Source organism: Aptenodytes forsteri, unplaced genomic scaffold (genome assembly GCF_000699145.1).
Source record: "Aptenodytes forsteri isolate BGI_AS27 unplaced genomic scaffold, ASM69914v1 Scaffold47, whole genome shotgun sequence".
In the NCBI taxonomy this organism is placed as follows: Eukaryota; Metazoa; Chordata; class Aves; order Sphenisciformes; family Spheniscidae; genus Aptenodytes; species Aptenodytes forsteri.
Genome location: NW_008794731.1, coordinates 3530530 through 3558392, shown reverse-complemented (window position 1 = coordinate 3558392; position 27863 = coordinate 3530530). Strand labels below are relative to the sequence as shown.

Here is a 27863-nt window from a genome sequence, read left to right as displayed (position 1 = left end):
GGGTTGTGGGGGAGGGGGAGGAATCTGTTGCTTTGCAGTGAAACATTATTCACCATTTTCAGTGACCTGCACAGTATGACCTAGATCATAACCAGCATGTGGTTTCAGTTGGAAGACCCTTCAACATACTCTAATACGCAGCCTTGAGCCCTCATCAACCTTCAGCGGAGGAGCTGCACTAGGGGTCTGCACCACTCGCTCTGTTATTTGAAGAGCGTGTTCTCAGCCATTTTTCTTGCTGACCTATTTTTAGCTTGAATGTATTCCTCAAACCAGTTCCTTGCCCAGCTGCAAGGCAAAGCAGAAGCAAGAGCAAGTGGTAGTGCTGCTTACGCTGACATTGCTACCAAGAGAAACATCAAACTACAAACTCGGAGCATGTCTTTGGCTAAATAATCAGTTGTACTTTTGTCACCCTAATGACTAAATACTGTAATTCTATTACAAACAGGACAGATCCACTATCTAGCAGCTCTGTTAAACCATAGGGTGGGGGAGCAGATGGAAGGGAGAGAAAAAAGCCCCTGTTCTGAAATAAGCAGCTATTACATTTACACCCTAATGCAGGCATGTTAGGTTTTGTATATTAACTAATAGCTCAACTGAAAATGAAAACCCTTATGTTACATCGGTCCTGGAACGTGCCACAACATTGTCCAAGAGTCCTTAACTGCGTGGCGAGAGAGGTATGAAAGCAAAAGCCTCCTGAAGGTGATGGAAGGAAACTCGGCGTCTCCACTGAACTTTGCAGCAGGCCTTTGAACTGAGAGACAGGCTCTGCTCTCCAGCTGTGTCTGGCCTTTCTTCCTCACACATTGAGAAAACTACGAAACCAAAGGTCAAATGCAGCGGGGCTTTCACAGGTGGTGAAAACTGTGATTACCATAAAGCCTTCTCCATCTGAATCCTCTCACATAATTAGATACTGGCTCTGTTGGTGTATTTCAGCCCACACAGTGCTTATCAGTAAGTAACACTATGCAATGGCAAACCTGTCACAAGGATGTAGGTCATTCAGGGACACTGGGTTACGGCACAAGGGTCACGCTGGGCAAGTATGTAGTTTTTATGCCAACTGAAATCTGAACTCTTCCTTGCAGGGCTTCTATCATAGAAATTATAATGATGGACAACTGTAATTGCGTGGGAGATGAGTGACAACATAATTAACTGAACTCTTGCTGATTTGCAGTCTCGAAAATCCAGACAGAACTAAAGGCCAAACAAATTAATAAGATATGTAATTAAGGCAACATATATGGCCTCTGCATTTATCCAGTATCTTCTAGTGGACACTCAAAGGTAGTTTTCTTATTTGGGTGCAAAAAATAGTTTATAAAGGAACACAGACACAAATATGGGGCAATTTTAAAGCAGTAAAGTTTTTGCATGCAACTTGCAGAATCTACCGTACCAACTCACCCTTTTCATACTGCTCCTCAGCCTCCTATTATCAGAGAATTGCAGCAACTGCTCTTACCCTGTTACGGGAAATGCTGGCACATCACACAGCTACCACTTTTTACATGCTCCAGAATTACCTTGAGGTAAAAACAAATTTGTGTCTCAGTGTCTGCCTTCTAATTCTGTACAGACTGTAAAAGGCAAGTCCCTCCTACCAAGGATTTACTACTACCCATAATTGTACATTGCAAGCAGTACTGCACTGCCATAGTGCAGTGTGTGGGTGACTCAAAGCCCTGGCACACATCCTCTTCACAGCTACTTATAGGAAGGATGAAAATAAACTTCTTGTTGAATTGAACATGATGTTCTGGTAATAGAGATGCCAATTTAAGAGGCAGAGCCTTTGCCTCCTGATGGGCAGCAGGCACAAGCTGCTTTATGAGAAGCCAGCACAGGGCACTCCCATTTCTCCTTCCTTTGCCTGGGCTGGAGCTCCCCTGTGAGAGGGATCCTCCCCACCCCCCGACTTCCCAACTCTAGCTGCAAAACTACCTGTCACAAGAGACAATCAATGCAATTGCTGCTGGCTACAGCTCACTTACTGAAAGCTGGATTGATTGCTCACTTGTCAGTCCAGAGTCCACGGGCACATGCACGTGTCCAAGTCTACCCAGTCTACCCCTCCCCTTGTAGAAGATTATCAGAATCACATGGATCTAACTAAGGAAGAACAGAAAAAGGATTCCAAAGTATGTCTTTTGGCTTCAGCTACAAATCCGAAAGAAATACAGTTTTATGACAATCATACATACAGACACCGTGCAACAGACTCTTTGCAAAAATATATTTGGGAAACAAAGGAACAGATTTTGGGGACAGATAAGAAACCCCACAAACCAAGAACGCGAGCTTTTTTGCGCTGGATTCTGCTGAACACTTGTTGCTAGGGTCTGCCAGGCAGGTGAGACTGCGAACTGGTAAGAGGAGCTAGAAAGGAAGGACTGTCCAAGGTGTGGGAAGTCAGCATAGCCCCATACGCATACAGGTGGGCTGTACCTGTTCCAAATTTGTCTCTCATCAGCTATTCAGTGCCCATACCTGTAAGCCCACAGCCTGCTGTGGCTTTGCTGAGATGCAGTTCCCACAACGGACAAAGCAGACACTGCTAAGGTTAACTATGAGGACAGAGAAAGTGGCAGCATCTGCTGCTTGTAGGACATATTGATGCATTGCCCATCTGATAGCAGACCCTGGGATCTTAGCGACCCGCAAATCCTCAGACTGCTGAGGATTCAGAGCCACCTGTAACAGTCCAATACTATCAACCTTGGTGTAATGCTGGTCCCAAGACGTTAATTCCCTTGAATGTGAAGGAGACAATCTGTGTGAAGTAAATACTGAGCTATTGATCAGCAGTCACAGGCACGTGTGAGAGTCGCTGGGCTCAGGAACATGTGACCTGGCTCCAGAGGGGACAAGCAATTAGTAGACTCTAGTGTCTGTACTTGTGCATGTGTCGAACATGTTAGTTAGCAGGACCTCAAGCAGGACTCGTGGCGGACGGCTGCAGCCCGTTCCACCAGACCAGCCAACAGAGACTTCCCCACCCATCGGGCTGGCAGGGGCAGTACTCGTTATCACCCTGGGCAGCCTGTTTTGCTACAATTATACACCACACGTGTACTGTCAAGGGAAACAGCCAGACAGGCATAGATTTATCGCCCCTCTCAGAGCCAGTGTGGAGCACTCATGAGCGTCACAGGATTCCCATGTGCACATTGCATGGAGAAAATAAGTATCTTCAGGCCACGTGCAGACTCTCAGCACCCGCGGTACTTTGAGACCAAGAGCACACATGGCCGTACCTGCAGGGTGTTCTCGGGGAGAACCACAGGCAACTGAGCTAACCTTCAATGACCTGCTCCTCTCACCCTCAGAAGTAACACTGCAGAGGACGTGGGAGCAGGCCAGGTCTTTGGCTTCTGAGAGATGGGAATACAGAAATTTATCCAGTTATCTTTCCAAGCCCAAATTACTGGAGAAAACATTCTAAAGGTAATCTGAAAATACCCCTAGAACACTCCCCAAACTTCAAAGAGCTGAAGAACACCTGGTGCTCGAAGGTTTATGCTCACTTTGCACAGAACAACAATAACACATAAACTTTGTTATTTTTCTGAACTTAAGAAACAGCTGTCCGTGTAGTGTTGTGTGTCGCCCCCCCCCAACTTATGGTGACTGCTTTAGCATTATGATAAAATATTCAGCTTTTGGTCTCTCTCCAAACTTGGAGCATCACTGAGACATGTACAGCAAACTCTGAACTGTGTCCAAACACCATTTAGAGGGAAGCGACGTTGGTGCCTCCAGTTCTGCTTGGTTTCCCTGAGGCAGCTGCAGTTGCCTCAACTGAGACACTGCAGGTTCAGCTTCGCTTACTTTGCTCTTGGCATCCCTTGGTTTAAGCTAATGGGGAAGCAAATTCCTGGAGCGCATACCCTTAACATGAGACCATAGCAATATCAATGACAGCCCATGCATTTATACCATGGGGGATCTGGGCAGAGATAGGACTTGCCTGTGAGTTACTCAAGAGTTTTCAAGAAACTTTCAAGACCCTTCCAAAAATGGCTGGCCCTGCAGAGGTACTCAGAGGGAACACTCCTGCCTCAGCAGACAGCACAAAAATACACAAACCTAGGTTTTAACATCACCCAAGAACACAACAGCATTAATTGGATGCTTTTCCCAAAAGCAAGAAATAAATATCTAAATTTAAATCAACTGAAAAAAAGCCATTACTGCAACACAACAGAAGTGGTGCACTACATTAATGCTCCCAGCAGAGCTTACAGTCACCTCACTGAGGTGAGTCCCATGTGGGGCTATGAGTCCCCAGGTGAAAAAACAACAGAAACAGAAAATGCAAGACTCACACATCCATGTCCACATTGCAGCAGTGCTGGAGTCTCATGCCCACCTCAGACCTTCAAATGGCTCCTACAACCAGAGCTGCAGAGCAGCATGGCACCCAGCCTGGATGCAGGCTGGCCCCAGGGTGGAGCCCTACAACTGCCCACCCTCAGGTGCAGGTACTTTGCTGAACCCACAGGAAACGAGCCAGGACTCCACTTTGCCTCAAAATGGCCTGTGGCTCTGTAATACAAAATCCTCTCTGGGCAAAGCTTGTGGAGATCATCCACGGCCTACTGAGGGTTCAGTTTTTAGCCTTCACAAAGGCTCCTTTGTGGCAGGTGCCTGCTTCATCCTCCAGGATCACACGCTGCCTCCCCTGCTGCGATGCGGTCTGCTGATAATCATTATTCAGCTGGAGTTTGTTTCCTTTAAACATAGGAGATTTGAGCATCCCCTCTCTAGAGCTTTAGTCTCTCGGTCCCTGCTTCCTGGCCTGCACTCCCCAACAACGATGTGAGGAGAGCCGGCTGCCATTTTCCTGAGGCATGGTGGTGTTTCGGAGGCCACGGCACTGCCTCTCCACAGGGCCGGACGGCCGCCTTCTGAGGAAGCACACCGAGCTCAATGCGCAGGGGGTGTTTCCTGGTTCTGTCAGAGGCAGGATTTCATATTTCAACAGCTTCAGAGAAAAATATGAAATAAATATCCAAAATAGAGCACTTGTTCAGGAGAGCACATGGAGCCCCACGGTGCCCAGAGAACAGCTCACCCAGGCAGAGGCACAAACCCATCTGAAACAGTTTCTTACTTCAAAGCTCCCTTCAAGAGGAACATGCATTTTTGCCAGGGGTAACCTGCAGCTTCCCCTGCGCTACGCTGAGCCGCTGACCTGACAGGGGCCCTCAGAAATGTGTTTGTCCTTATCTTGCTCTGAGCCCGGCTGCAGGCAAGTTTTGAGGGAAGTCGGTGGTATCTAGGGGGACTGCGAGTCCCCTTCCGAGGAAACAAAGTGCGGCTGGGGCAGCCCGGCTGGGGCTGCTTAGACCCCCGTGGAGGGATGAAGCACCCTTTTCCATCCTCCGAAAGCAGCTGAACAACTCAGGCAGGATGGGCTCTGCTTGCACAGTTAAATACCCGCAGCAGCAACTAGTTTCTTGCTATGATGGACGATCAGGCAAGGCAGTGCACTCCACGAGCAAGCACGCTCCTCTCCAGACGTAGAAAAGACCCTCCTGCGGAAGGGGCCTCTCACCTCCTGATTTACTCCAGCGCAGCTCGGCAGAGACGCGTGGCCCCCCGGCCCTCGCTCGCCCGGCTGGGCCGTGCTCACTGCTGCTTCCCCCCGTTACAGTCAGCAGCCCTTGGTGGAGGCATCTGGAGTCCTTCACCTTCACCGACCCGGGTGCCGTTTCCCCTCCGCCCGGAGCCCAGCCACCATGCAGCACAGCTCTCGCAGCGGAGGAAGCAAACAAAAGAGGTTTCTGGGCAGAGAGAGGCTTCTCCTGAACAGAAAAAATAATAAACAATAGTGCCTATGCCTTGGTAGCAACAATGTCAGTATTGTTGCCACTTCTCATTGTTTGATCATGGCTCTCGCTATATTTGGTGTTTTCACTCTATCCCCAGCTTCCTGAAATCCTGTTAGAATTTTAGTTTGAAGAGAAGTCCACATCTAGTTTCATGACTATGACAAAAAGCTTGGAAGTGTGGTCCATATCTCTGAAAAACTCAGGAAAAAAACCACAATGCCCTCTTGTGCATATATATGCCTGTGTATATCTGCACCTTTTCCTTCTGTTGTGGGTAAAGCTGAGGGTGTGCACAAATACGTTGTCGTCTCTGGGCACCTCCCATGTATTTATCAAAGCCAAAAGGGAAAAAGGGTTTTAAATAATTAACCATCGTACATATTAGAACTATATATATAAAAAAATATACAGAGCATTCATATGCATATGCATTCTCATGCTGCTTTAATCATTTCTGTTAGGCTTTTAATCCCCCAGTTTAAAAGGGGCCTCTGAAATCTAATGTACAGATTCTGGGAGGATCTATAAATCTCGCATGGAAGGGCTGTAATTAAGAATGGCTTGAGAGAGAGGCATGTAAGCAGCAGGTCAGGTGGACCTTTCATTTGCAGATAAGCTCTCCGAGTAAGTCATTCTTCCCTGATTTATATTATAAAATGCACATTAATCTCTTTCAAATAAAACCTAGCCAGAGTTGTATCATTTCTGAGACGAATGAGTGAGGAGGGAGGGGTCCAAGGTAACAGGAGTTAAAAATACATGTTTAAAGCCTTTAGTAGGGCATTTCAGCATCATTCCTGTTTCAGTTTGGATTATTGCAACTTCCACTGCTGGAGTATCTGAGTCATTATTCCAAAAAGAAATCCAGAGGCCAGGAGAAAAACCTTAGGTGATACAAAATGTAGGTAGGAAGAACGAGAGTTAGGCTGTAGGTGTTTCTAAGCACAAGAGCTCATCATCTAAGTTTTCTGTTGGTGTTAATCTGGTATAGTAGTTGTGATGCCTTCCTGTTGCCAAAGATGAGAGCTTTCCCAGTGATCTCAGGGAAATTAATTAAAAAACGATAAGGAGTTGCATTCATATTTTGGGCTGTTGGTCTGGTAACATGTGAATGATTTTGAAGGTATATTTGATAAGGCTTACAAAACAAGGAGAAATTAGAATCAATACTTTTACCGGTTCTTTTACAGTCTGTTAACAGTTACTTCATTTTTTCATCTCTTGTATATTTGATAAAATGTAGATCTTGTTATAGCATCACTTTATAACCATTCCTTTATTTCCTGTACACAGTAGAGGGATAACTACTGCAGCAGTGGTTTGCAGTGTGGTCCCTGCTCTGAGTATTTCTTTGTCCCTGTAACTTCATCTCTGGCTTGGCAGCATCTGCTGGAGAGGAAACGATGAGAATCCTTAACGTTGCCAGAACGCAGGCCAGAAAGCAGCATAAACTCTTTCCGATCTGCTTGCTGGATCGTTACTTGAAAGCTAGCAAATGCAGTGTGTGTGTGTGTCTGCCTAGGGGAGGGGTTCAATTACCTGAGATTCTCTGCAGATATTAGCGGTGTCTCGTGGGGAAGTCTCATTTAGTATGCAGAATAAAATCGCTATGGCACTGATCATATGATTCGAAGACTCAATCCTGAAGCAGCACTACTGAAAAGGGGAGGTGAAACTGCATAAGACACTCCGTTCAGACAGCATGAGGCTGTGAGCAGCACACGAATTTTATTCAGCAGGCAGGAGGAGAGCTGCTGGATTGGTCTGTTAGATGTGTAGTCGGGAAGCCACAGGAAAGCTTTATTTCTGGCAAGTCTGCATTTTGTCAGGATGCACCACTGGTGTTACTAGAAAAAAGGAAGCCCGCTGCTACGTGGGATTAAAAGGTAGAGGCAGTGATAGCTACGGAAGATCACTGTGAAACTCATTTGATAACCACCTTAAATATCCCCTCAAGAGTGAATTTAACTGTTGGAGAGCACTGGTTCCAACTGACTGACTGGAAAGTATGGTGAAAAGGATGCACGTTCTGAGGAAGCGTTTCCCTGACAGCAGAGCAAACTAGAGGAGAACTTCTACCTGCATTGCTGACATTTGGGAAAAATAATATAAGAAAGCATTCTGGTGCCAGGAGTCTTGTATTTTTTTCTTCCTGAGTCCTGGAGAGGGATTTTGTAGTCCCCTCCCTGAGGAAAACACCAACCAGAACTCAGAATACCGCAGACTTTCCAAAGAACAGGCATGGTACAAAATGTGATTTTGGTGTTTTTCCGCAGGCGACTCAGCCAAAGACCTGCTGTTGAGGAGCTAGAAAGAAGAAACATACTTAAACGTGAGTATTTTTTTCCTAAAGTATTTTGTATGTGTTTGTTGAAACCAGTGATTGCATTTCTAGAACATATTATTTTTAAATAGACAAATTCATTCACTGGGATTATTTTCTGTACCTAAAAGTTTTAATTTTTCATGTCCTGGGTTTCAAATACTGTAGGAATCAGAATTTACAACTTGATAAAGGCATGCAGTTTAGTACAGAAAAGAATGACTTGTTCAAATTGAGGCTTTCAAATAATTTTCATTCTGATTACACTGTTATGGATGTCTAGGAGGGGAATACAATCTCAGTGTCACACAGTGCAATGAGAATTGGACTGACATTTTTCAACATGTGGACTGTCATGGCAAACTGTACACTGAATACCACCAAGGCTAAAGTGGAATGGAGGAAGCATCCTTGCAGAGGTGTGATTCTCCTAGCAAGTACATTTGTTCATATCATTAGAGACCTTCCCAAAGACAAGTCAAAGAAAGATCATTCTGGGATACTAGAGTTATTAGAGAGACGGTTCCAGGCCTGTTATAGATGTTGCCACAGGCGAATGTTCTCAACATCTCTCAAATAAACACAAGGCAGAAACTTGCAACTCTTTTCCTAAAGCTTGGTGTTCTGACCCGGGGATCAAACAAGTGATGAACATAATCCCTTTCCTTACAAGTGCTGGGAATCCTCTAAGTTAGGGGAAGGTGAGAGAGAGCTTTGAAATTGTCTCCATAGTGGGTCTCAGACAGGAGAAAGGGGGAGGCCATCTGCTTGAAGGAAAAGTGTGTTGCTTCTGTTATTTTTGTGGTCTATTTAGTGTTGAAAGACAACCACCAGAATGATGTGAACAATAGTTTGTTGCTCATTAAACAAGCATAAAACATAAAGCCACATAAATTTATGTCATACAAGCAATGCTGCCTATGCTATTTAATTCATATTTAATTATTAATGTGATTGTAATTTGCTAGGAAAAGAGTTACCTGCATTTTGTTACCTAAAATTTAATGTCTCAGAACTTTCTTAGTAGTTCATAGAAAAAACCTTACGCTCTTGCCATTGAAGTTATTGGGGATTTAATTTCAGTTTTAACACAAAGGAATTCCACAGTCAACTTATATTTATCGGTATTTTCAGTACTGTTCCAATGCATATATTGCACACGGTAAAATTAGATGTATCTAACCTGTGCATAGCTAAATGAGAAAAAGGAAACATTCTTTGCAAATGTGAATGGATGAACTTGGCCTAACTTCACCTGTCATCTACCACAAGAGACAAGAAAAAGCAGTAACCCAAGATTCTGAAATACGTGGGGCCAGATTTTCAAGAGTCAGTGCCCAAGATCTCTGAAAATCTGTTTCTTTGGGTTTTTTTCCTGGCTAAGGAAGAGCTGATCTCTACTGAAAAAAAATCTGCTCCTTTATGTTTACTTTTTGAAGTGTGCTGGTTACATCCTTAATCTGGGTTAAACTGACCAGCTTTAATAATAAAAAAAGTTTCAATACATTCATATAATGAGCTTAGAGGGAGATAAAGCAGAAAGAAGATAAAGCAGAATTAAAGATATTTCCTGAATGCCAGCTAAACATACTGGTCTAGATTTGTATCTCATTTAAAGAGCTCCCAGCATGAGCAAATTTATTGACTTCAGTTCAGTTGCTCAGGCTTTATACAGGTTCAGCGGAGATCAGAACCACTTCTGTTTTATTTACCTCTTCCATTATATAAAAAGCTCGGTATCTTGTAAAGAGCTAAGGTCATCACTTAGCTGTGTCAGTTGTAATCTTAAAAGGCTGGACAGATGCAACAACTCTAGCCTCAGTTTTGAGTGAATTTGGAAATTAGTAAAGTCTCCTTTTATTAATAGGGATGTCGACATTCTTGTTATGGACTTTAAAAACACCTGGATTGGGTCTGACATGCAAAGCTGTAGCGGTATAAATGCCCTTCAGTAAAATCACTACAACCTCCTCCAGGTTGTGAGGGTTTGTACAGTTGCGTCGTAAGTTCCCTAACACCTTTGATGTTCATAATACATACTGCTAACGGAAGCAGTGCTACCCCCAAAGCTGTTTTAAGGACTAATAATTCACATTTGTACAACTCTGTCAAAATGAGAAGCATATTGCAAGTGCCTAAGTGCAACTGCTAGGTTATTTTAAAACAGATCTCGGTAAGATTAAAAAAAGTGACTTCTTATCTCCCTTAGGGAGATGTTTCTGAGATAAAAGCAACACTTAAAAAGCCAACTTAAAGCCAACGCTTTCTTACAATTTTGTTGATCCTCTAAGTCCTTCACTTGAACTATAGAAACACCGCTGGTTTACCACAAAGCATATGGAAAGCATATGAACTAAAATCACGACCCAGGTGTTCACACGTGTTCTTCCTGTATTCAAATGAAAGCTGACATTCGCATTCAAGAAGGCAGCATCTCTTAAATCACACTGTACAATCCCCGGTTCATTCTTAACACCAGGAATTGTTTTAGTGTCACGCACAGCTAAGAGTTCCCTGAATAACTCACAGAGCAGCAAAATGAATTACAGTACTGCACATGCCACTTCATAATTGGGAGCGTCACTCTACTGAGATTTATAAACCAGCCCTCACTAATGAATGGATCTAAGTGTAGGCAGAGTGATGTTGATGGGAAAAACCTCTCTGGTTTGTCTCTGTAATAACGCCTGAGTTTTATAATGCCCTTGCTAGCATTTCCTATCAACTCTTGTTTTATTTTTTCTAAAAGAACTATTTCTTTTGTTTCTTGAAGCTGGGAATAAGCACTGAACCTGAGTGGATGTCTCATAGAAATGGGTCACTATACATGTTTAGTATATTTGGAAAAGCCTTTTTTGATCAGAAATGTGTATTTTTGGGTTTTCTTCAGGAATTCTCTCAGTGCATATCACAGTCATACCTTAAAAAGGCACTACGCCACAGAAAATTCTCTTCTTTTAATAAAATTATGTAGATAGGAATATCTACTCTAAAAGGGATGAACTAAAACTGAATGAAGCATATTAGTAAGTTCTTGCAGGTATCTCTACATCTTAAAATACACTCTACTTTTTAAAGCCTGTTCTCCTTTTAAACATTCCAGACGTAAACAGCTGCTCATCCCTGACAGAGCACTAATTTTAGCTGTCCTATTCTCTTTTAAATTTGTGTGCCTTGCCACCGAATTGTAATAGAGCACATTATAGCATTTTAGATTCATTTGGTTTACATTTCTACTACAGCCAGTTGTAGCTATGCACTACTATGTTATTTTAAATAGATACTTATGATTGCATTTCAGTGTAATCTAATGAGCGTAAAATTAGGGAGAAGAATACTTCATTACTGAAAATATCACTTTGGAAACTCATCTGCAGTGCTAGTGTTTTTTCAAGGCGTATTAAAAATCACGTGTGTGCTTTAATGCTGGAAATACCTAATGCAAGTGGTATAATAAGCTTCACAGTAGTATCTAGAGAATCCCAGAATGGTTAAACATTTTTCGCTAGGTCTTCAGCTTTGTTCAGGTCATAGGCTCATGCCTTAATTTAGTAACAGATAGTACTAGAAATAGAAACGCCATTAACTTGTTTCCTAAGGCAAAGGATATATTTCACACAGTGTTACAGCACTCTAGTCTATTTTTAGACCCAGTGTGTAGGAGTTATCACGGCCTGAATGTTAATAGGCACAACACACAAAAGCAAGCTGGCTTAGGTTAGAACGAAATGCTACGAAAGAAAACCCTGTGAGGATAAAGAGGTTCTAATGTCACTGGCATATCCTGAATAGCAGAGGAAAAAAGCATGCAAGCGAAAGATAACTATTGTGGCAGCGTCACCATCTAAAGATGTAGCCTGAGAATAAGGTTATACAGGAAAGAACATAGTTTCCCTGGAGCTGCTGCAATAAGTCTTTTCAGCATCTACAGCGATGAATGGCTCCAGCAACGTGGAGAATGAAAAATAGTTAACTATGGAATATTTTGATTTTCCTTCTAAAGTTTATGCAATTGGAGAGTTGGTGTGACTGCTGTTGTTTTATTAAATCTCCTTGGAACTGGAATTTAGAGCACAGGAAAAGCTGACATTGGCACCAGTACGTTGTCCTTACAGAGAGGTAACTATATGTTCTAATAGAGAACCAGAGAGATGTACTGAACTACCAAAACATACAACTAAGAACCAGCTACTAATTTTTCTACGCTCTAATTTTTGTTGCCTGGAACTTTGGAAACTACCGATCCTCCTCATGAGGAAAGTCATCTTTTTTTTTATATTCTCCGCAGAACGAAATGATCAAACAGAACAGGAAGAAAGAAGGGAAATCAAACAGAGACTGACAAGAAAGGTAAAATCTTGCAATACCTTCTATTAGTTTTTAGAAATTTAGCAAAGCTAACGTAACATCTACCAGTCATAGAGGCATTATTACACAAAACCTCCCTTAATATACATCCTCCTCAGCAGTATCTAAGATAGTGGTATCTAGTAATATGAATTCTAAAAATATCTACCTCATCTCAGTTACGTGAGACTTAGTAGAATATTTACATATAAACTTTAAATCAGAAAATGGATATTTGCTTGCACACTGCGTATTTTGCAACTGTATTGCTAGAAAAGGACTACTTCATTCTTTGTAGCAATCAGTAGCAGAGCGGACTCCCTGCTGAGCACCAGGTGTGCTCCCACAATAAATTTCTCTTTGCATTTAAGGTATTCTCAGAATCAGAACTAGATCTTGTTATTGTTCCGTTCCTAGGAATCCCTACTGGAGTTATAAGCCAAATAGGCCGATAACTTGTTAAAGCCAAATTGAAATCCTTACAATGGGTCCGGTCCTGAAAACCTTGCACAGACAATCTGCCGCTGACTGGAGTAGAAAACCCCTACAGCATACGATATCATACTTAGATCATAATAAATTCATTATGATTCCTTTACATGTAGTAAATGCATGTTATCAATATCCAGGTTAAAATATTTTCCTCTTTTGTCCATTATAAAGCCACTGTGCTGTAGCACACAACTCCATTTAAACCATTATTACTCTCCTAACAATCCTCTGAATGACTGAATATTTCCCTGGAATTTCCAAGGGTTCTTTTTTTTTTTTCCATGTACATAAATGCACACTAAGCTAAGATGGGAAGCAGAAAATGTTGCACATTTTATTGATATGTTTGCTATTAACACTGGTTTTATTTTACAAAACTATTTAATACAGCTTAACCAGAGACCTACGGTTGATGAACTAAGAGACAGAAAAATCCTGATTCGATTCAGTGATTATGTGGAAGTGGCAAAAGCACAGGACTACGACAGGCGAGCAGATAAACCGTGGACAAGACTATCAGCAGCAGATAAGGTACCGACATAATTAAAATGACGTATTACTGCTTTCTACTTGCTTTGTCTATAATGATACGTCACATTCTGCAAAGACGTTTAACTTCTGGGACATTTAATCTCTGTAAATGTTACCATTATTTTTTATGCTGAAACCACACTGACTAATGCATACCGTAATAAAAAATGCTATTTATAAAAATGCCTATTTAGTACCATAAAGGCTTCTACCCAGCCCATCAACTGATAGAAAAAACCCAAAAAGGTGGATACAATCTTTCGTAATGCTTTAGGGCCGCAACTCAAAAACATTTCCAGCCAATGCAGTACCAACATTTACCCTCAGACTGGAAGTTTTGTCCCAAACACGCAAATATCCTCCACTATGTTTCTAAACATGCAAATATTTCCTTTCCTGTTTCCTGTGAATGCTCAAGGAGTCACTTGATTCCACATTTTCATGAGCATAAACAAACACTCGTTTTTGTTCCATCACATACCCGCCACATAGCTGATTTACATCCTAATTTAACTTTCACATTTAGGTGCTTGAGTAGTAAGAAAAATAGTTCAGCATGATTCCAGCTAGAACAGTTGCTGAATAAGTTTTGAAGTTTCAGGGCTGCAGCAAGCAGAACGAGTAGGGATGCCGAGATAATTACTGGGTAAAATGGCAAATACAGGTCCGTCACTTACTGCTTTGTTCTGAGATGTGGAGATTAAACACTTCATCCTCCGTTCCAGTGTCTCCCCAGTACAAAGTGGAACAAATGGTTTTAGAGGACTCCTATAGAAAAGCCACAATGTATTTCTACTACAGTAGCTGTTCTCCTGAGCTCACTAAAATGGTGAATAAGCTATTATATATTAATCAATGGAATAATGATTTTGTATTTTCCTTGTATGTACTGGGTATGTATTAAAATTAGGCTTTTTCTAGTTTTACTGGTTTTATATTGTTAACTAGGCAGGTTTATAAGCCAAAAAGAAAGTGACAGAGTTCAATGGCATATACTGGTGGCATACGTCAGGAATTCAGGGTCAGGAGTTTGACCGTTGCATTTGTGACTGAGAAACTCTTTCAGAGTAGACAAATACATTATTTTTCCTCATTTTTCTTTTAATAAGCCAAATCTCTGATGTAAAACATGAACATGGGTACAAGCCTCATAATTTTAGGTAATTGAACTACAAAGTACCAAACATATAAGAATCTGTGAAAGCACCAGCACGTTCCAGTTCACTCGCAGTTGCCATTTAAACAAAAGAACGCTCTCACTTTTATAGTCTTGAATTTCATTATATTAAGCACCAAAAGAGAACATTTTTCTTCACTTATGACTGCAATCCTATGGATACAGGTGATAACACAGTCTGGACTGGTGTTTGCAAGTTGCGATAAGGCAAACAGTCTGATTTTTATTAAAAAAATGACACACATTGAAATTCCATAAAAGTCAGTTGACCAGCTGATCAATTTCTCAGCAACTTCTCTTAATCTTTAATAAATTTTAACTGGCATCTTATTAAATGTGAGACAATAAGCACTGTCATTTTATTCTCCTGTCAGAATTGCTTCTGGACAGAAGTGACCCTGTCAGCGATCAGTAATGAACGATAAGAAGTATCATATCACCAATCCGTATAACCTAAATATTCAGCATCTCTGCTGGCACAGTATGCTTCGCTATGCCCAATACCTATTATTTCTACTTTAGAACTGCAAGTCCGGTATTCTACAATGCTTATAAATACAAAATTTTTTGTTAACCTTCTTCTATTTTCAATTCCTAGGCAGCAATTCGGAAAGAGCTAAATGAATACAAAAGTAATGAAATGGAGGTACATGCATCAAGCAAACATTTGACAAGGTCAGTTTTCCAGCTGTTTATTTCCATTGCCTGCTAAGAACAGTCTGCTTGAGTTCCGAATCTGTAGATTTTGCTCTTACATGCTGGATGTGGGAGAAGAGTACGCAAAGGAAGCTTTATTTTAAAAGAAAATTGAAGTATTTCTCTTCCTGTTCAGAGTCTGGCTTTTCTGATTTTTTTTTTGCTTTGGTTAGCACATACTGAGAAGCCCCCAGACCCTCTCCAGAACACCACTCAGCTTGCGTTCTTTGCACTGAAGATTCAAAAGCTATGACAAAAAATTAAATGTAGGGTGTAACGTAGAAAAATGATTTTTTTTGAAGTAGACAAACAACTTAATACACTACATAAAGGTTTTTGAATTAAATGTACTTGAGTGTGCAAGCTTCTCATTACAAACATCGCAATTTCCCTGCTAAGAAATATGAATTCTACACACCGTAACAAGACATACATAATGCCCATAAGTAATGCATTTGTTCTAATGGATTCCGCCTGTAGATTTCAGTATCACTCGAACATCGGTCCAGTTGCTGTTGGAAGGAGTGCAACCCTGCAAAGCACACTTAATGGCAGTCCAGGGGGGAGGTCAGGAGAGAGAAGTGGTTTGGACTCTTGTCGCTCTCTGAGTGGTTGGGCCAGCGTGAACCTAGTCGATCTAGGGCTTGCTTCATCTGCCAGCACTGGTGACAGGTCTTATGTTTAAACATGCACGAAAACATTCATTTCCCTTTTCTAAGTGGGGAAAAAATGTGAGAGAGGCTGATTCCACAGCCATTGTTACTTGCAAAAAGACCCTGTTAGTTAGAGAAAAATTGAAATAGCAATCAGTTATTTCCTACAATTTCTATTAGGTCTCTTGAACAAGTCCAGTTGCTCTTAAAACACAATTTTAGGAGTTGCTGGGAGCACAGTGTGCTCTTGCCATGTCTGTAAGCGCTCTCAGGTGTACTTGCTGCTAAAATAAGTCGCCTAACACTGTACTAAGGAACTTGGCGTGAGTCTCGCATTCTGGAAGGCTCACTTCAGCAGCGCCTGGGCCCACATCTCCGTGCTCATTTCTGAACTCGGAATGAATTCCAGCTTAACTGAGCTTTGGCTGTTCAACGAAAAGATGGTCTAGGCAAACACACTTGAGTAGTAAATGCAATGTACATTGATCTAAAGGCTATATTTATATAATTCTAGACTGTTCGTGCAATTGTTAGGGCCCTTTTAACATTACAGGACTCGAACTCAATGTTTATGGCAAGACATCACTGCATTGATAGAATGAAATATAGGAAAAAAAAATGGGATGGCTGCAGTTTAAGTCTGAAAGTGAGATACACCGTGTCTAATTGAAGCTACCTGGGGAGTTTAAGTACATTATAATGATATATTTTGAAATTTGTTCAGGATATTAGGAGTAAACAGGCTTGCAATTTACAGTTAGTGCTAAGGCATTGCAAATGATTGGGACTTTAATTACGTGTATCAGCCAAAAGAGCACGCCTACAGAGCAAGAGTGTATTCATTCCAGACAGACTCTTAAGACTATCGTACATTAAACCAACAGTATTTCCTCACATTTTCCAAAGCATCAGCTCAACATTGTTTAACTCTTACAAACTAACGAGAGCACTGCGCAATGAAGAAAGTTTCTACCAATGACAAGCTGTGGCTTAATTCCTAAAAGAAAAAAACCAAAATCAACCCCACACCTATATTTGCACTTGCACTCCCAAATAACTGGAAACTGGTTAGACTGGGCATTAACTGCATTACAGTCACGGCATACGTGTAGAAATGTGTTGGTGAAAATTAAGACTTAAAAGTCGCTAATATTCTTCAATACTGTTACCTTTAAACAGAATGAATACTGTTTTTTTTTAAAAAGACAGTTTTTTTGTTCATCTAACACAGAATTTTAAAAAATATATTTTTTTTTTAATTTCAAAGTGGTTTGAAAAATATCTCTTATTTCTCCTAGATTTCACAGGCCATAGAAATTTTCTTCTGAGAAGAATCTGTCTTTACTTTTTGATATCGCTGCTGAACACACATCAGGGAATATATAAGTCTTTCCCTAAAGTTCAGTCCAGGATACCTTGATGTTTATGTGAAAGAAGGACTCTGCAGATGAGGTCTCTGCAGCACTTACGTACAGCAAGAAACACCGGAGATGTACTTCGCTCTGAAGCCAGAAGAGCGATGGCCTGTGGAGTGGGACGATCTGCTGAAAAAGACTGAAGTAAAGCTACTTGAAAGAACCTACTACTCTCCTTTAACACTTGTTTTAAACTGTTTTGCAGTCTATCTTGGAAAAGGAGATGTTGTGCATGTACAGGCTTTACCATTCCAAGGCCTCCGACATAAATGGACATGACACACTGTCATTCAGTATTATGTTGACCAGACATTTTGAACTTACCACAATTAGTTTGTAAAACACTTAAGTTCATGTTCTAAAAACTAATTTAATGTATTATAATTTCATTCTTTTTTATATAATGTCTAACAGAATCACAGCTGCAAGCATTTTTGATTCCTGTTACTTTTGTTGTTTAATTAAATGACTACTTATTGCAGGAAATGAACACGTTTCCTAAAGCTCTTTTTTTTTCCCAGGGACAGTTGGGAAGGGAAGAGATTACTATTATTATGCATCAGATCATATCGCTTCTTTATCAACACAGAGTCTTCAAAAGGATGATCTTGACTAAGGTTCTCCATCTTGTTTCCACAAGATATTCCTATCGAGGTTTTGGACCAGATCCTAACCAGCATAACATGATTGTCATTCTACACTAGTTGAGGTTCTGGCCCTCTAAAGAATGACAATTAAGTTCACTGTTATTCTCATTCAAAATTACTAAATTGGACAACCATAGATGGAAATGTAACAACGTACTTTGATGTTTAGCAAACAAATGATTTTAATGCTTTCTTGACAGTAAGAAGAAAAAAGTTACTAAATGCTAATAACAAAGCAAATAGAACTGGTTGAGAAAAATATAGAGCCAGACATTCTAATAATGCTTGACACCAGGAAGCATCTGAGAACTCTACTCAAAATACTACTAAAAGGAAAAACTTAGGAAAAAAAAAAAAAAGATACACTGATAGCCTGATGAGACAGCAACAAAATGGCACATACACTCACAAGACAAAAATTTCTCTGCAAAAGTCTTAAATGCTATCCCTTTTAGGAAGTTGTTCAACGTTAAAAACTTGAAAAAGGTGCTCTCGATCTTGTAGCTTCATTGAGATGATCTCCATGAAGTGTGAAAATAATAAAGAAAATACGGTCTGTAAAATTGTTTGTATAGACTACTACTAAATTGCTGCAAGATGGTGAATAGAATCAATGCAAACAGTGGATGGATTAACTTTCAATCCTCTGCTGCTGTTCAGCGTGGGGATGAAATAACAAGTACAGTGCTATTCTTTGGATAAACTAACATTTACGAATGGAAGGTAAGAACATACAGTGCAACACTTAAAATATACGTCAGTAAGGGCAGTGCTAGAAGAAACTGAAGAATCATGGGAGATGTGGTGCCCAGGACCAGCGAAGCTTGCTAGCTTCGATGGAGCTAGCTGTAATTTTGTACAACTTTTTAATATTTGACTTATGTGACTATCAGTTGAAGACTGGAATTACCCAATTACTTGATCCAAAGATTTTTTTTTTTTCCTATTTATTGCAGTTTTATAACTTGCTGGCTTTTCACAGAAATACATAACATTATAACTAGCCTTTTAACATGATGTTAATTATATTTATCAATCATTTTAATTTTATTATTAATAAAATACCATTAATTCTAAACAACAATATAAAGATAGTCCAGGTGTAATATACAAAAAGGGTAAACAGAAAGGAGAGAAAAGTTTCTTCAGCAGAAGAACCATTTTTAGTTTGAGAACAGTAGATGAGCCACTGTTAACTACAAACTTGGCTAATAACCCATGAAAGTAACACTCCTATTCAGCAGCGATGCATACTTTCACTGATAATAAAAATATTGTATAAAACACATTAAAATGATCTTGAAAAATACAATAAGCAGAAAAATATTTTGAAGGTAACTTAGAGCAGCTTTTTAAATTTCAAATAATGCCTATGAGCTGTATTACTAATGCGACCTAACCATCTTGTAGTTACGCAGCAATGTGCTTCGCTTCTTCCCCTGTTCCCAGCTGTCCTTCCATCACAAGCATCCCAGCCTTTTTTCTGCTTCGGCCTGGTAAGAGGCAGAAGGTTGTGACTACTTCAGAGCCACGCGTGATCACTGTCAGGTAACTACTGTCAGCTTACTGGTGGACAAGTCTATCAAGTTGTTTGAGGATTGCGTGCGTTCACTGGGCCCTGTATTGTGCTCGGTTACTGCTGGAACTTAGGATGGCATCCACTGAAGGCATGTTTAGCTTGGGGAGGGCAGTGTCCTTGTGCCGCTTCTTCCCAATGGCAAAAGGAAACAGGCCTGCAGCGCGCAATTCCTCCATCGCTTCATTCAGGTGTCTGCTTTGAATGACCCCTGGGGTTTCCCATCCACAAACTAAAAACAACCCAAAAAACCGCAGTGTCCCTATGCTGAACTTTGCCTTTGTGAATACTCCCTTGCGATATGCTTCACGGTTTTACATTTGTTAAATTTGATTGTACCTGCTCAGTGTTTTTAGAAGTTAATGGGGTGGGGTAAAGACTGATAGGTGGACGGTAAAATCTCATACTTGTATTTTATCATGAGTTCTCACTAAAAATAGCAGTTGTATTATTTTTCCAATATGCACTCACTGTAAGAAAAGAATTGGGGCCTTGCACTGCACTTTTTAAAACCTTATACAGTTAAGAGAAAAATACTGTTTCAGATACAGATAAAATTAAATTAGACCAGTAAAGAAAAAGTTTAACATCTCATGAGGTCCATCTAGTGGAGATGACAGTGATCACAGGCTCAAAAAAAAAAAACCCCAACAAAAAACAAACCCCCACAAAAATCAGAAGCTCAGAAAAATTAGAAAAGCATTAAGTACGCTTACATAGATGGGATGAGTAGACCAAATTTTTTACTGACAATTTCCATATAATAATTTCCAGAGACAACACAGCCTTATTTTTTTAAAATTAATTCATAAGAAATATATTTTATTTACAACTATTTGTTTACAATAAACCATTTCTCAATGAATTTAAGGACACCAGTCACTCTGCATTCTACTTTCAGTGCACGCTGGATAGAAATCTATCACATCCACTTCTGATCTAAGAAGTTCTTTTTTAAAGATGGTATTTTCAAGAAGGATAAAAGCAAATCTTTTTCATGAAGTCATAGATTAATTTAGGTTGGTAAGAACCTAGGTCCTTTTCCAAGGTCACTGGGTCCCACCCCCTGCTCTGAGTGAGGCAAACTTTGAAATTACAGTAGGTTGCTCAGTGAGTGCTGAGTTCAGGCTACAGTCTATGAGTATGGACTTTTCTTTTTTCTTTAATTTAAAGACAATATTAATATAAAGATACAGAAGTAATTTAGAAATCAATAGATTTTCCCATTTTCTTTGAGGACCTCTGCCGAAGTTTTCTACCTTAAGTTTACCTTAAAATTCTATTTTAAATCATGCCATTTTTCTCTCTGAAAATAAACTTCAGGAAATGGTTACTCTCAGAAATAATGAAGGATAAATCAAAGATATATGAAGTACCTGCAGGACAGACAGATTGCATGGGCAAGCCAACAAAGAGTTAATAAAAGGAAACTGGTTAAGTATCACCAAAGATGCAGACAGTGGTGAGGTTCAGCAAGGAACTTCTACTGGGTAAATATTTTGAAAAAACGATTAGTGGGTTTGAAGGAAGTCAAATCAACATGAGACCTAAATAACAGCCAACAACTTAAGATGATGGAAGCCAGTCTATCAGACTTAGCAATATAGCTGCATTCAGAACTAGCTGAAATGTAAATAAGAGTTTGAGAGATATAGACTGAGTGGTTTCAGTAACATATGAGAAAAAAATTAGATTAAAGAAGACTACTGTAAGTAGAGGTCTCTGTGTTGGTAATAAAAGCAGTATTGGGAATGTAGAAAGGAAACTGAGGAAAAGCAGAAGAGTTCAGAGGGTAGAGGGGATAATGGCAGAAATGACAGAGAAGCGTGTATGATGTTAAAGACAACCAAAGGACAAAATAAGAGCTACAATAGAATGTAAAATAAGGGCTATAAGGTAATTAAGTTGTGAAGAGCTGTTACCCCAAAACTGGCTGATATATTCTTGAGACCTCTGTGGTCGTAACATCAGCTACAGACAGGCACGTACCCTCTTCAGCCTTGCTCCAGAAGCTGTGAAGTTGTGTTAGCGTGGTGCTGAGTGAGCTCAGGCTCCTGAGATGCTGGGAGTGTTAATCTGGAGTCAGTTCCATGGTAAAGAGGCAGCTCTGCATGTGGTAATGTAGACAAGCTCCAAGACATGCGTGTTCTATGAGTTATTCTCTACATCTGTTACTTCTTGATCAGCTGTAAGTTTTTAATCCCCATTTTTTAAGAGAACTTAAATGAAAAATATTAAAGGTGGTGTTCTGAGCCTGAAAAGTTTACAGTATATACGTGCAGGATTGCAAGTTAAAAAAGAGTAAAAGGTTGCTGAGAAACTATAAAGTGCAAGGTAGTTTTTTGTTTAATTCAAAAGCAAATTAAGAGAAGTATTAGCTTAGAAGTTGCACATCATAAATATTCAGAAGAAACCTTCTAGTTGATACATGGCAACAAAGGAGAAGTGTAAATTACGACTCACTGGTCATTTTCTTAGGAAGTCTTCTGAAATCTAAGTATATGGAATAGATTGTATTAGTATGCAGGATATATTTCAGAGCTACAGATAGCAGACGCTCTTGCTATCTGTTGTCTTACATGAAATATTTGTGCAGCGTAATTTTTACTTGACTGATGTGCAAGTACATATTACTGATTTAAAGCAAAATAGTAATAACATTTTGTAAAAAAAAAAAGACAGACAATACATTTTTCTTGAAATATTTAATACAACTATTTGCAACATAGTTCAACCACAAGTGTTTAGAGTTTTGTTTTCTCTTAGAAACTCCTATTGAAGTCTAACACCACAGACAAATAGGACTGAGATCAAAACAGGCTATTTGACCCCTAAATAATTTCTGACTGTATTCTGGATCAGAGAAGAGGGGTATTCTGTACACACAGACCCAAAGCATAGATTCAAAGTGAAATTCAAAGTGATTTCTCTGAAAGTCAGTTAAATAACCTATAAAAATTGTTAAAGACTTCTTAAAAAATAGCATGTGCTAAAAATCCAAAAATTTACATATTGCATTTTAGCAGATTCAGTAAAATAAATTCAGTAAACTTATTCCAAATCTCACATATAAAAGAAGTCTTATCCACAAAGATTTTAATATTATTAAGGAAAATATGCTTTCATTACAATAGTTTCCTTAAGTGTAAAAAAAAAAAAAGTTGTCAAATTTTACATTATAAGAGCGTGTTTATATTCACCTTGAATTTCAGGAAGGTATCTGAAAATATTACTTCAGAATTCTATCTTCTGATTGAAACAATGTCTGCAATCCTCTGCGAACATTACACAGTTCTTCTTCTTGCTGTGCAAAAAGCATTAGGTTTATCACATACTTAAAAAAAAAGGAAGATTTTTATTTCAAGTATTGTAATTCTGGTGCATAGTATATGCTGCTTTTAAAATATCAAATATGATACTTTTCTTTTCCACGTCAACATTCAACATATTAATACACAGAACTAAACAGTATATCCATACCTACCTGCTGCTTTTATCACCCAGATAAGGTTTGAAGTATAACATGCCAGTGATACTTGGATTCTGACTCATTTTTATTTTTGATGGGGGACTAGAAATTACAATTTTTAGTAATTTAGTGTTCAAACAGCTATAATTAAACAATAATTAAAAATCAGGACAAGATAACTTCATTTACCATTTCTTTAAGAAGTTTCTCTTGGAGTCCTTTTATGTCTTCTTTCATCAGGTGCATCTGTAAAAAGATACTGAATGCATCTTCTCTGCTCACAATTGGCAACCCATTTTCAAGACAATAATTACATCCCTAAATGGTTTGTAACCAAGAGATACAGGTGCACATGCATCCACCTGCCTAAGGAAAGGGACGTGTGTTTTAGATCTGTTCTTTCTTGGATGATTAACACCGGTAGACAAAGCCACAGAATACAGAATAAATCTTGCAGCAGTTTTCCAGATAATTGCACACACCTTCTAATGGGTGAAATCTAGCCCTAAAACACTGAATGTTGTTACATTTTAGGACAATGAAAAACTACAAAAATACTTATGTGGCATTAATACAATGCTGAGGATAAAGACTTTCTTTGGAAAAAAAGTCAATACTGATATCTGTTGGTAAAATTAAAGAATTAAAAATTATTAAAAACAAAAAAGAAACAGAAGTTCATCATACCTCTGAAATAAAAATATGTTCTTCATAGTCAACAGTATGGTAGATGTTCTTTTCAAATGAAGTTTTAAGAATCTGAATTCTAAAGAAATAAAAGGCAGTTCAAATAGCTTTACTACACACGAACTTTCCACACAACATCATGAATACATCCCATTATTTGTAGTCTATTTGTACTTAAAAGCATGGATAAAAGTTACCATCATTGTTACTATTGGAATAGTCCAGCAGGTACGTGGAGAAATTTAGATGGAGAATAATTACATTTTTCCTGCAACGTAACATTTTAATCTCATTTTCTCATCTATCATCTCTATTTTATGGAAGAGAGAAATTGCGTAGAGAATAGTAGTTGGCCTAATTTCTACCTCAAACGAACAGAACACAAATCTCCACCCAGGATTAATGAAGCCTACTAACCTCTGTTGCTCATTTTTCATGTATGTACTAAAAGTATGTGTATGTTTTTTCCAAAAGGTCTGGAAAGAAAAATATTAATAGGTGATAATCAGTAGGAACTAATATTTTCTGAACTAAAACTAACTGCTATCTAAGACGAATAAAATAACCTACAACTACAGAGACTCAGCTCAGAATGGGTAGGAGTTACACAGTCACCACAGAAGCTTGGAAAAAAGTAATAAGCTTAGCTGGCAGGATGGGGCACTTCAGGAATTCTATTTTCATGGAACCAGTTTCACCACAAATCTGTTCTGCTTAACAGTTTCAAAACAATGAAAAAGAATATGCATAGCATTTTAATCAGACTTTCCATATAACTTAAGCCATGCCTTCAGAGTAAAAGAAAAACACGAATATAGTCTTGTGTTTATATGAATATTTGTATATTGATTTTTACATTACAGCAAGTAGCAGACCCATAATGTCAACTGGCTCGTCGTAGGACACGCAGCAAGTGAGGTTCAAATGCCTACGTGCTGTTCCTGAAATACAGGCCAGCTGAAAAAGAGGCTCATGAAGTGGGGTAAACGGCCCATTAAAAGTAGTAGTAGTAGTTTATTCTAGGAAGAAAAACATATAGTGGTGATCTAGAAATTCTAAGAGCATAGCATTAGCCAATCCTAACACCCCAAATTCTTTATTTGAAATTTGACCCAACTTTAAGCAAAATGATAAAGGCTTTTTAAATCAGAATGATCTAAAGTTAAAGATGATATGAATAATCTATGGATTCCATAAGAATTTGCTTTTCTCCATGATCAAGCAATTAAAATACAAACCGAGAATTCTTTTTCCATGTTTTTCAGGGACTGAGAATCTTTTTCAAAATTCTCAAGTTCCTCAAGGAGAGCAAAATGAAATTTGTCCAGCTGCCTGATCCTACCAAAACAAAATGAGTTACTTTTAGAAGGTATTCATTGCATTTTAAGGGTATTTTAAAATAAATCTTTTGTTACAGACCTGCATTCATGAAGCTGGTAACTCATTGTTGTCAAATGCTCATGGGCAGCTCTTAATGATTGCTTAGTAAAATGATCCATTTTCCGTGAGCGGCTCTATGAGGATGTTTTAACATTAAATTCAGATTATTTTCACTTTAGGAAAAAATCCTGTAGTATGTTTAGTACTGTAATTGCTTAGTATCACAGATCATACTGAGCAAAAAAACTTTTTTTTTTATTATCTCCCTATCCTTTAAGGAAAAGCTTTCTGTTAATGAAATGTAAACAAACACGGGTTTATGTTTTTGATAAAATTCTACCTAACTTAATTAGAAGTACATTATCTGAAAAACATATTTCCTCAAAATAAGAGAAAATACACATGAAATGAATGATGTGCGCTTACAGCTGTCTTAGATGAACAAATGCATTATTCAGGCTCACGTTTTCCTTTTTGCAAATAAATTTCATTCATGGGTTTGATAATTTGAAAAAAATCACAATGCAGTATGCTCATTACTTTAGATACATAAGCTTGTTTTGACACAGACAGGATAAAAAAATAAAACAGACCTGGGAAAGAAAATCATTGGAGACTTAGGTACAGAAAGGAATTGAAAAAGGCACAAAAGGAAACTTGAATTCTGTCATTTCTTTAAGTTCTATGCACACAGCTATTTTCATGTCCTTTTAAGCAAATTCTGTGGTGTAAGACAAGCTATCATTCATATGCACACTGACACAGACAACTAATATTGTATATGAAATGTCTTGCCTCAATTTTCTTAGTAAATTCTTTTTGGAGCTTCTGACATATGCTGATAGTTGAACAACCAGGTTCCCAGATTTCCCCATCCAAAACAGACAGATCATTTACAGATACAGTAGATATGCTTTCAGACACTGAAGAGAAGTAAAAAAAGATAATGTCACAATTCAGTATGAAAAAGTATCCTATCGGAAGTTACAACAAGGCCTAGAACAACTTTTGTTATATAGAGATTAATTTCATCAATTAGATGGCTGAGACCAGTTTCTATTTTCATATCAATTTTCTGACTTTTTAAATGGATATAGTCTCTAAATATTTAGCATTTCTTCTTTTTTTTTTAAACATGTAAAATGCTTTTTTATGATACTATCTTTTCGTGTTAAAACTTTAATTTGTTACGTTATTTTAAACTTTTGCACAACTAGAGTCAATTTCACTCCATAACTAACCTCTGTAAGCAACAGCATCATCTGTTTTAAATAATTTTCTAGGCTGTAACTTTGTTCTTCTGTTTCCTTTCTTTTCCTCCTCTTTGCTTGTTTCTACTTCATCAGAATTGCTTTCTGTATCACTGTGGTACCTTCGTTTGAGAAATGTCTGTATAGTCGGTCCTTTAATAAACATGAAAACAATGCTTAATTTTAGGATTATTTAGAACAATGACATGGAAGGATAAAGAAGAGTTTATTGACCCTTTGGATCCGAACTCTAGGAGTATGTGCCTTGGCTTTAAAGCTTGAGAACTATCTAAAAATCAATAAGCATTACATTTATGGAGAGCATGTTCAATAGATATGAGAACTTGATGTAAGTGAACAACAGGATTTCAATGGAACACAGAACTCTGACCCATGCAAGACTCGCTCATTAAGGAAATTCACCCTAAGCCCTCTTTTCCTGATAATACCATTATCCCCACTTTTTTTCCAGTATCAGTGGGAATGCTTCTAACTCTTTAAGAGTGCAACTAACTCTTTACAGTAACTCCATTTGGGAGCCAAATTTTTGGGGTTTTGGGGGGGTAATTAAAACAGCAGAGAAAATGAGAAAGAGTAAAAATAGTAATACTGAAAATATATGAAAGAAAAGAAGATTAGAAGACTTGGGCCATATTTTTAGGCCGAATAAACATTTTTCTTAACCTTTACGGAGACACATAGAAAGTCTTTTGCTTTAAATTAAATGTTTGTACCTGACTCATGTACAGGGCCAGAAGGTTCTTCACTCCAAGACTGTACTTTACTTCCACTGGAAACAGACAATGGAGATGGTGGTACACAATCCTGTAAGAAAAGTCACTGATTTATTAGCTTCCAGATCAAAGCACTTTTAGAAAGTCTCCATCAGAAATCCACATCTATGTTGCTTTTCATTAAACTAGGGACATGAACACAACTACAGTAAGAAAAAAAAAAAAAAATAATCACTGCATCAATTACTACTAGGTCTCACTAGATGAAAGAATAAACAAATTCTTCACCACGTTAATAATTAATGATAGCAATAAGTCAAATGACCAATAAGGTCTAACTGTTTCTTGCAATAGGACACAAACAAAATTATTTCTTGAAGGAGTCATTAGTGTTTTTTTCACCAGAAAAGGTACTTATGAGAAGTGGTTTGAAGGTATACAGCAGTTTTTATTTGCCAATGCTACAATAGTTGTTATATTGAGTAGTACATTAATACTAAAACTAAGAGCACTTTTTCACCTCAAGAATTTTTCCATGCAGATGTCACAATTCTTTAATTTGTGAAAAATTGTTAATTTTTCATTGGAAAAAATTAAGAAGAGAAATATTTACTCCCTGTTATTTTTTAAGATA

General features: G+C 38.7%; 2 protein-coding genes across 2 annotated transcripts in view; one reads left to right on the top strand and one right to left on the bottom strand.

Annotated features, from left to right (window-relative positions):
• The window catches only part of PHACTR3 (phosphatase and actin regulator 3), a 55253-nt gene extending 37822 nt beyond the window's left edge, over positions 1–17431 (top strand). The window contains exons 9-13 of the mRNA XM_019470658.1: positions 8129–8184; positions 12464–12525; positions 13405–13545; positions 15321–15397; positions 17370–17431. Of these exons, the coding sequence (XP_019326203.1) occupies positions 8129–8184; positions 12464–12525; positions 13405–13545; positions 15321–15397; positions 17370–17385 (352 nt within the window). The 3' untranslated portion in view covers positions 17386–17431. The remainder of the gene's footprint in view (positions 1–8128; positions 8185–12463; positions 12526–13404; positions 13546–15320; positions 15398–17369) is intronic.
• A 5507-nt stretch (positions 17432–22938) lies between these two features.
• The window catches only part of SYCP2 (synaptonemal complex protein 2), a 31039-nt gene continuing 26114 nt past the window's right edge, over positions 22939–27863 (bottom strand). Inside the window, exons 36-44 of the mRNA XM_019470653.1 lie at positions 27230–27320; positions 26487–26648; positions 26041–26168; positions 25285–25379; positions 25104–25203; positions 24283–24341; positions 23866–23944; positions 23368–23424; positions 22939–23013 (exon numbers count right to left, since the gene is read on the bottom strand). Of these exons, the coding sequence (XP_019326198.1) occupies positions 22939–23013; positions 23368–23424; positions 23866–23944; positions 24283–24341; positions 25104–25203; positions 25285–25379; positions 26041–26168; positions 26487–26648; positions 27230–27320 (846 nt within the window). The remainder of the gene's footprint in view (positions 23014–23367; positions 23425–23865; positions 23945–24282; positions 24342–25103; positions 25204–25284; positions 25380–26040; positions 26169–26486; positions 26649–27229; positions 27321–27863) is intronic.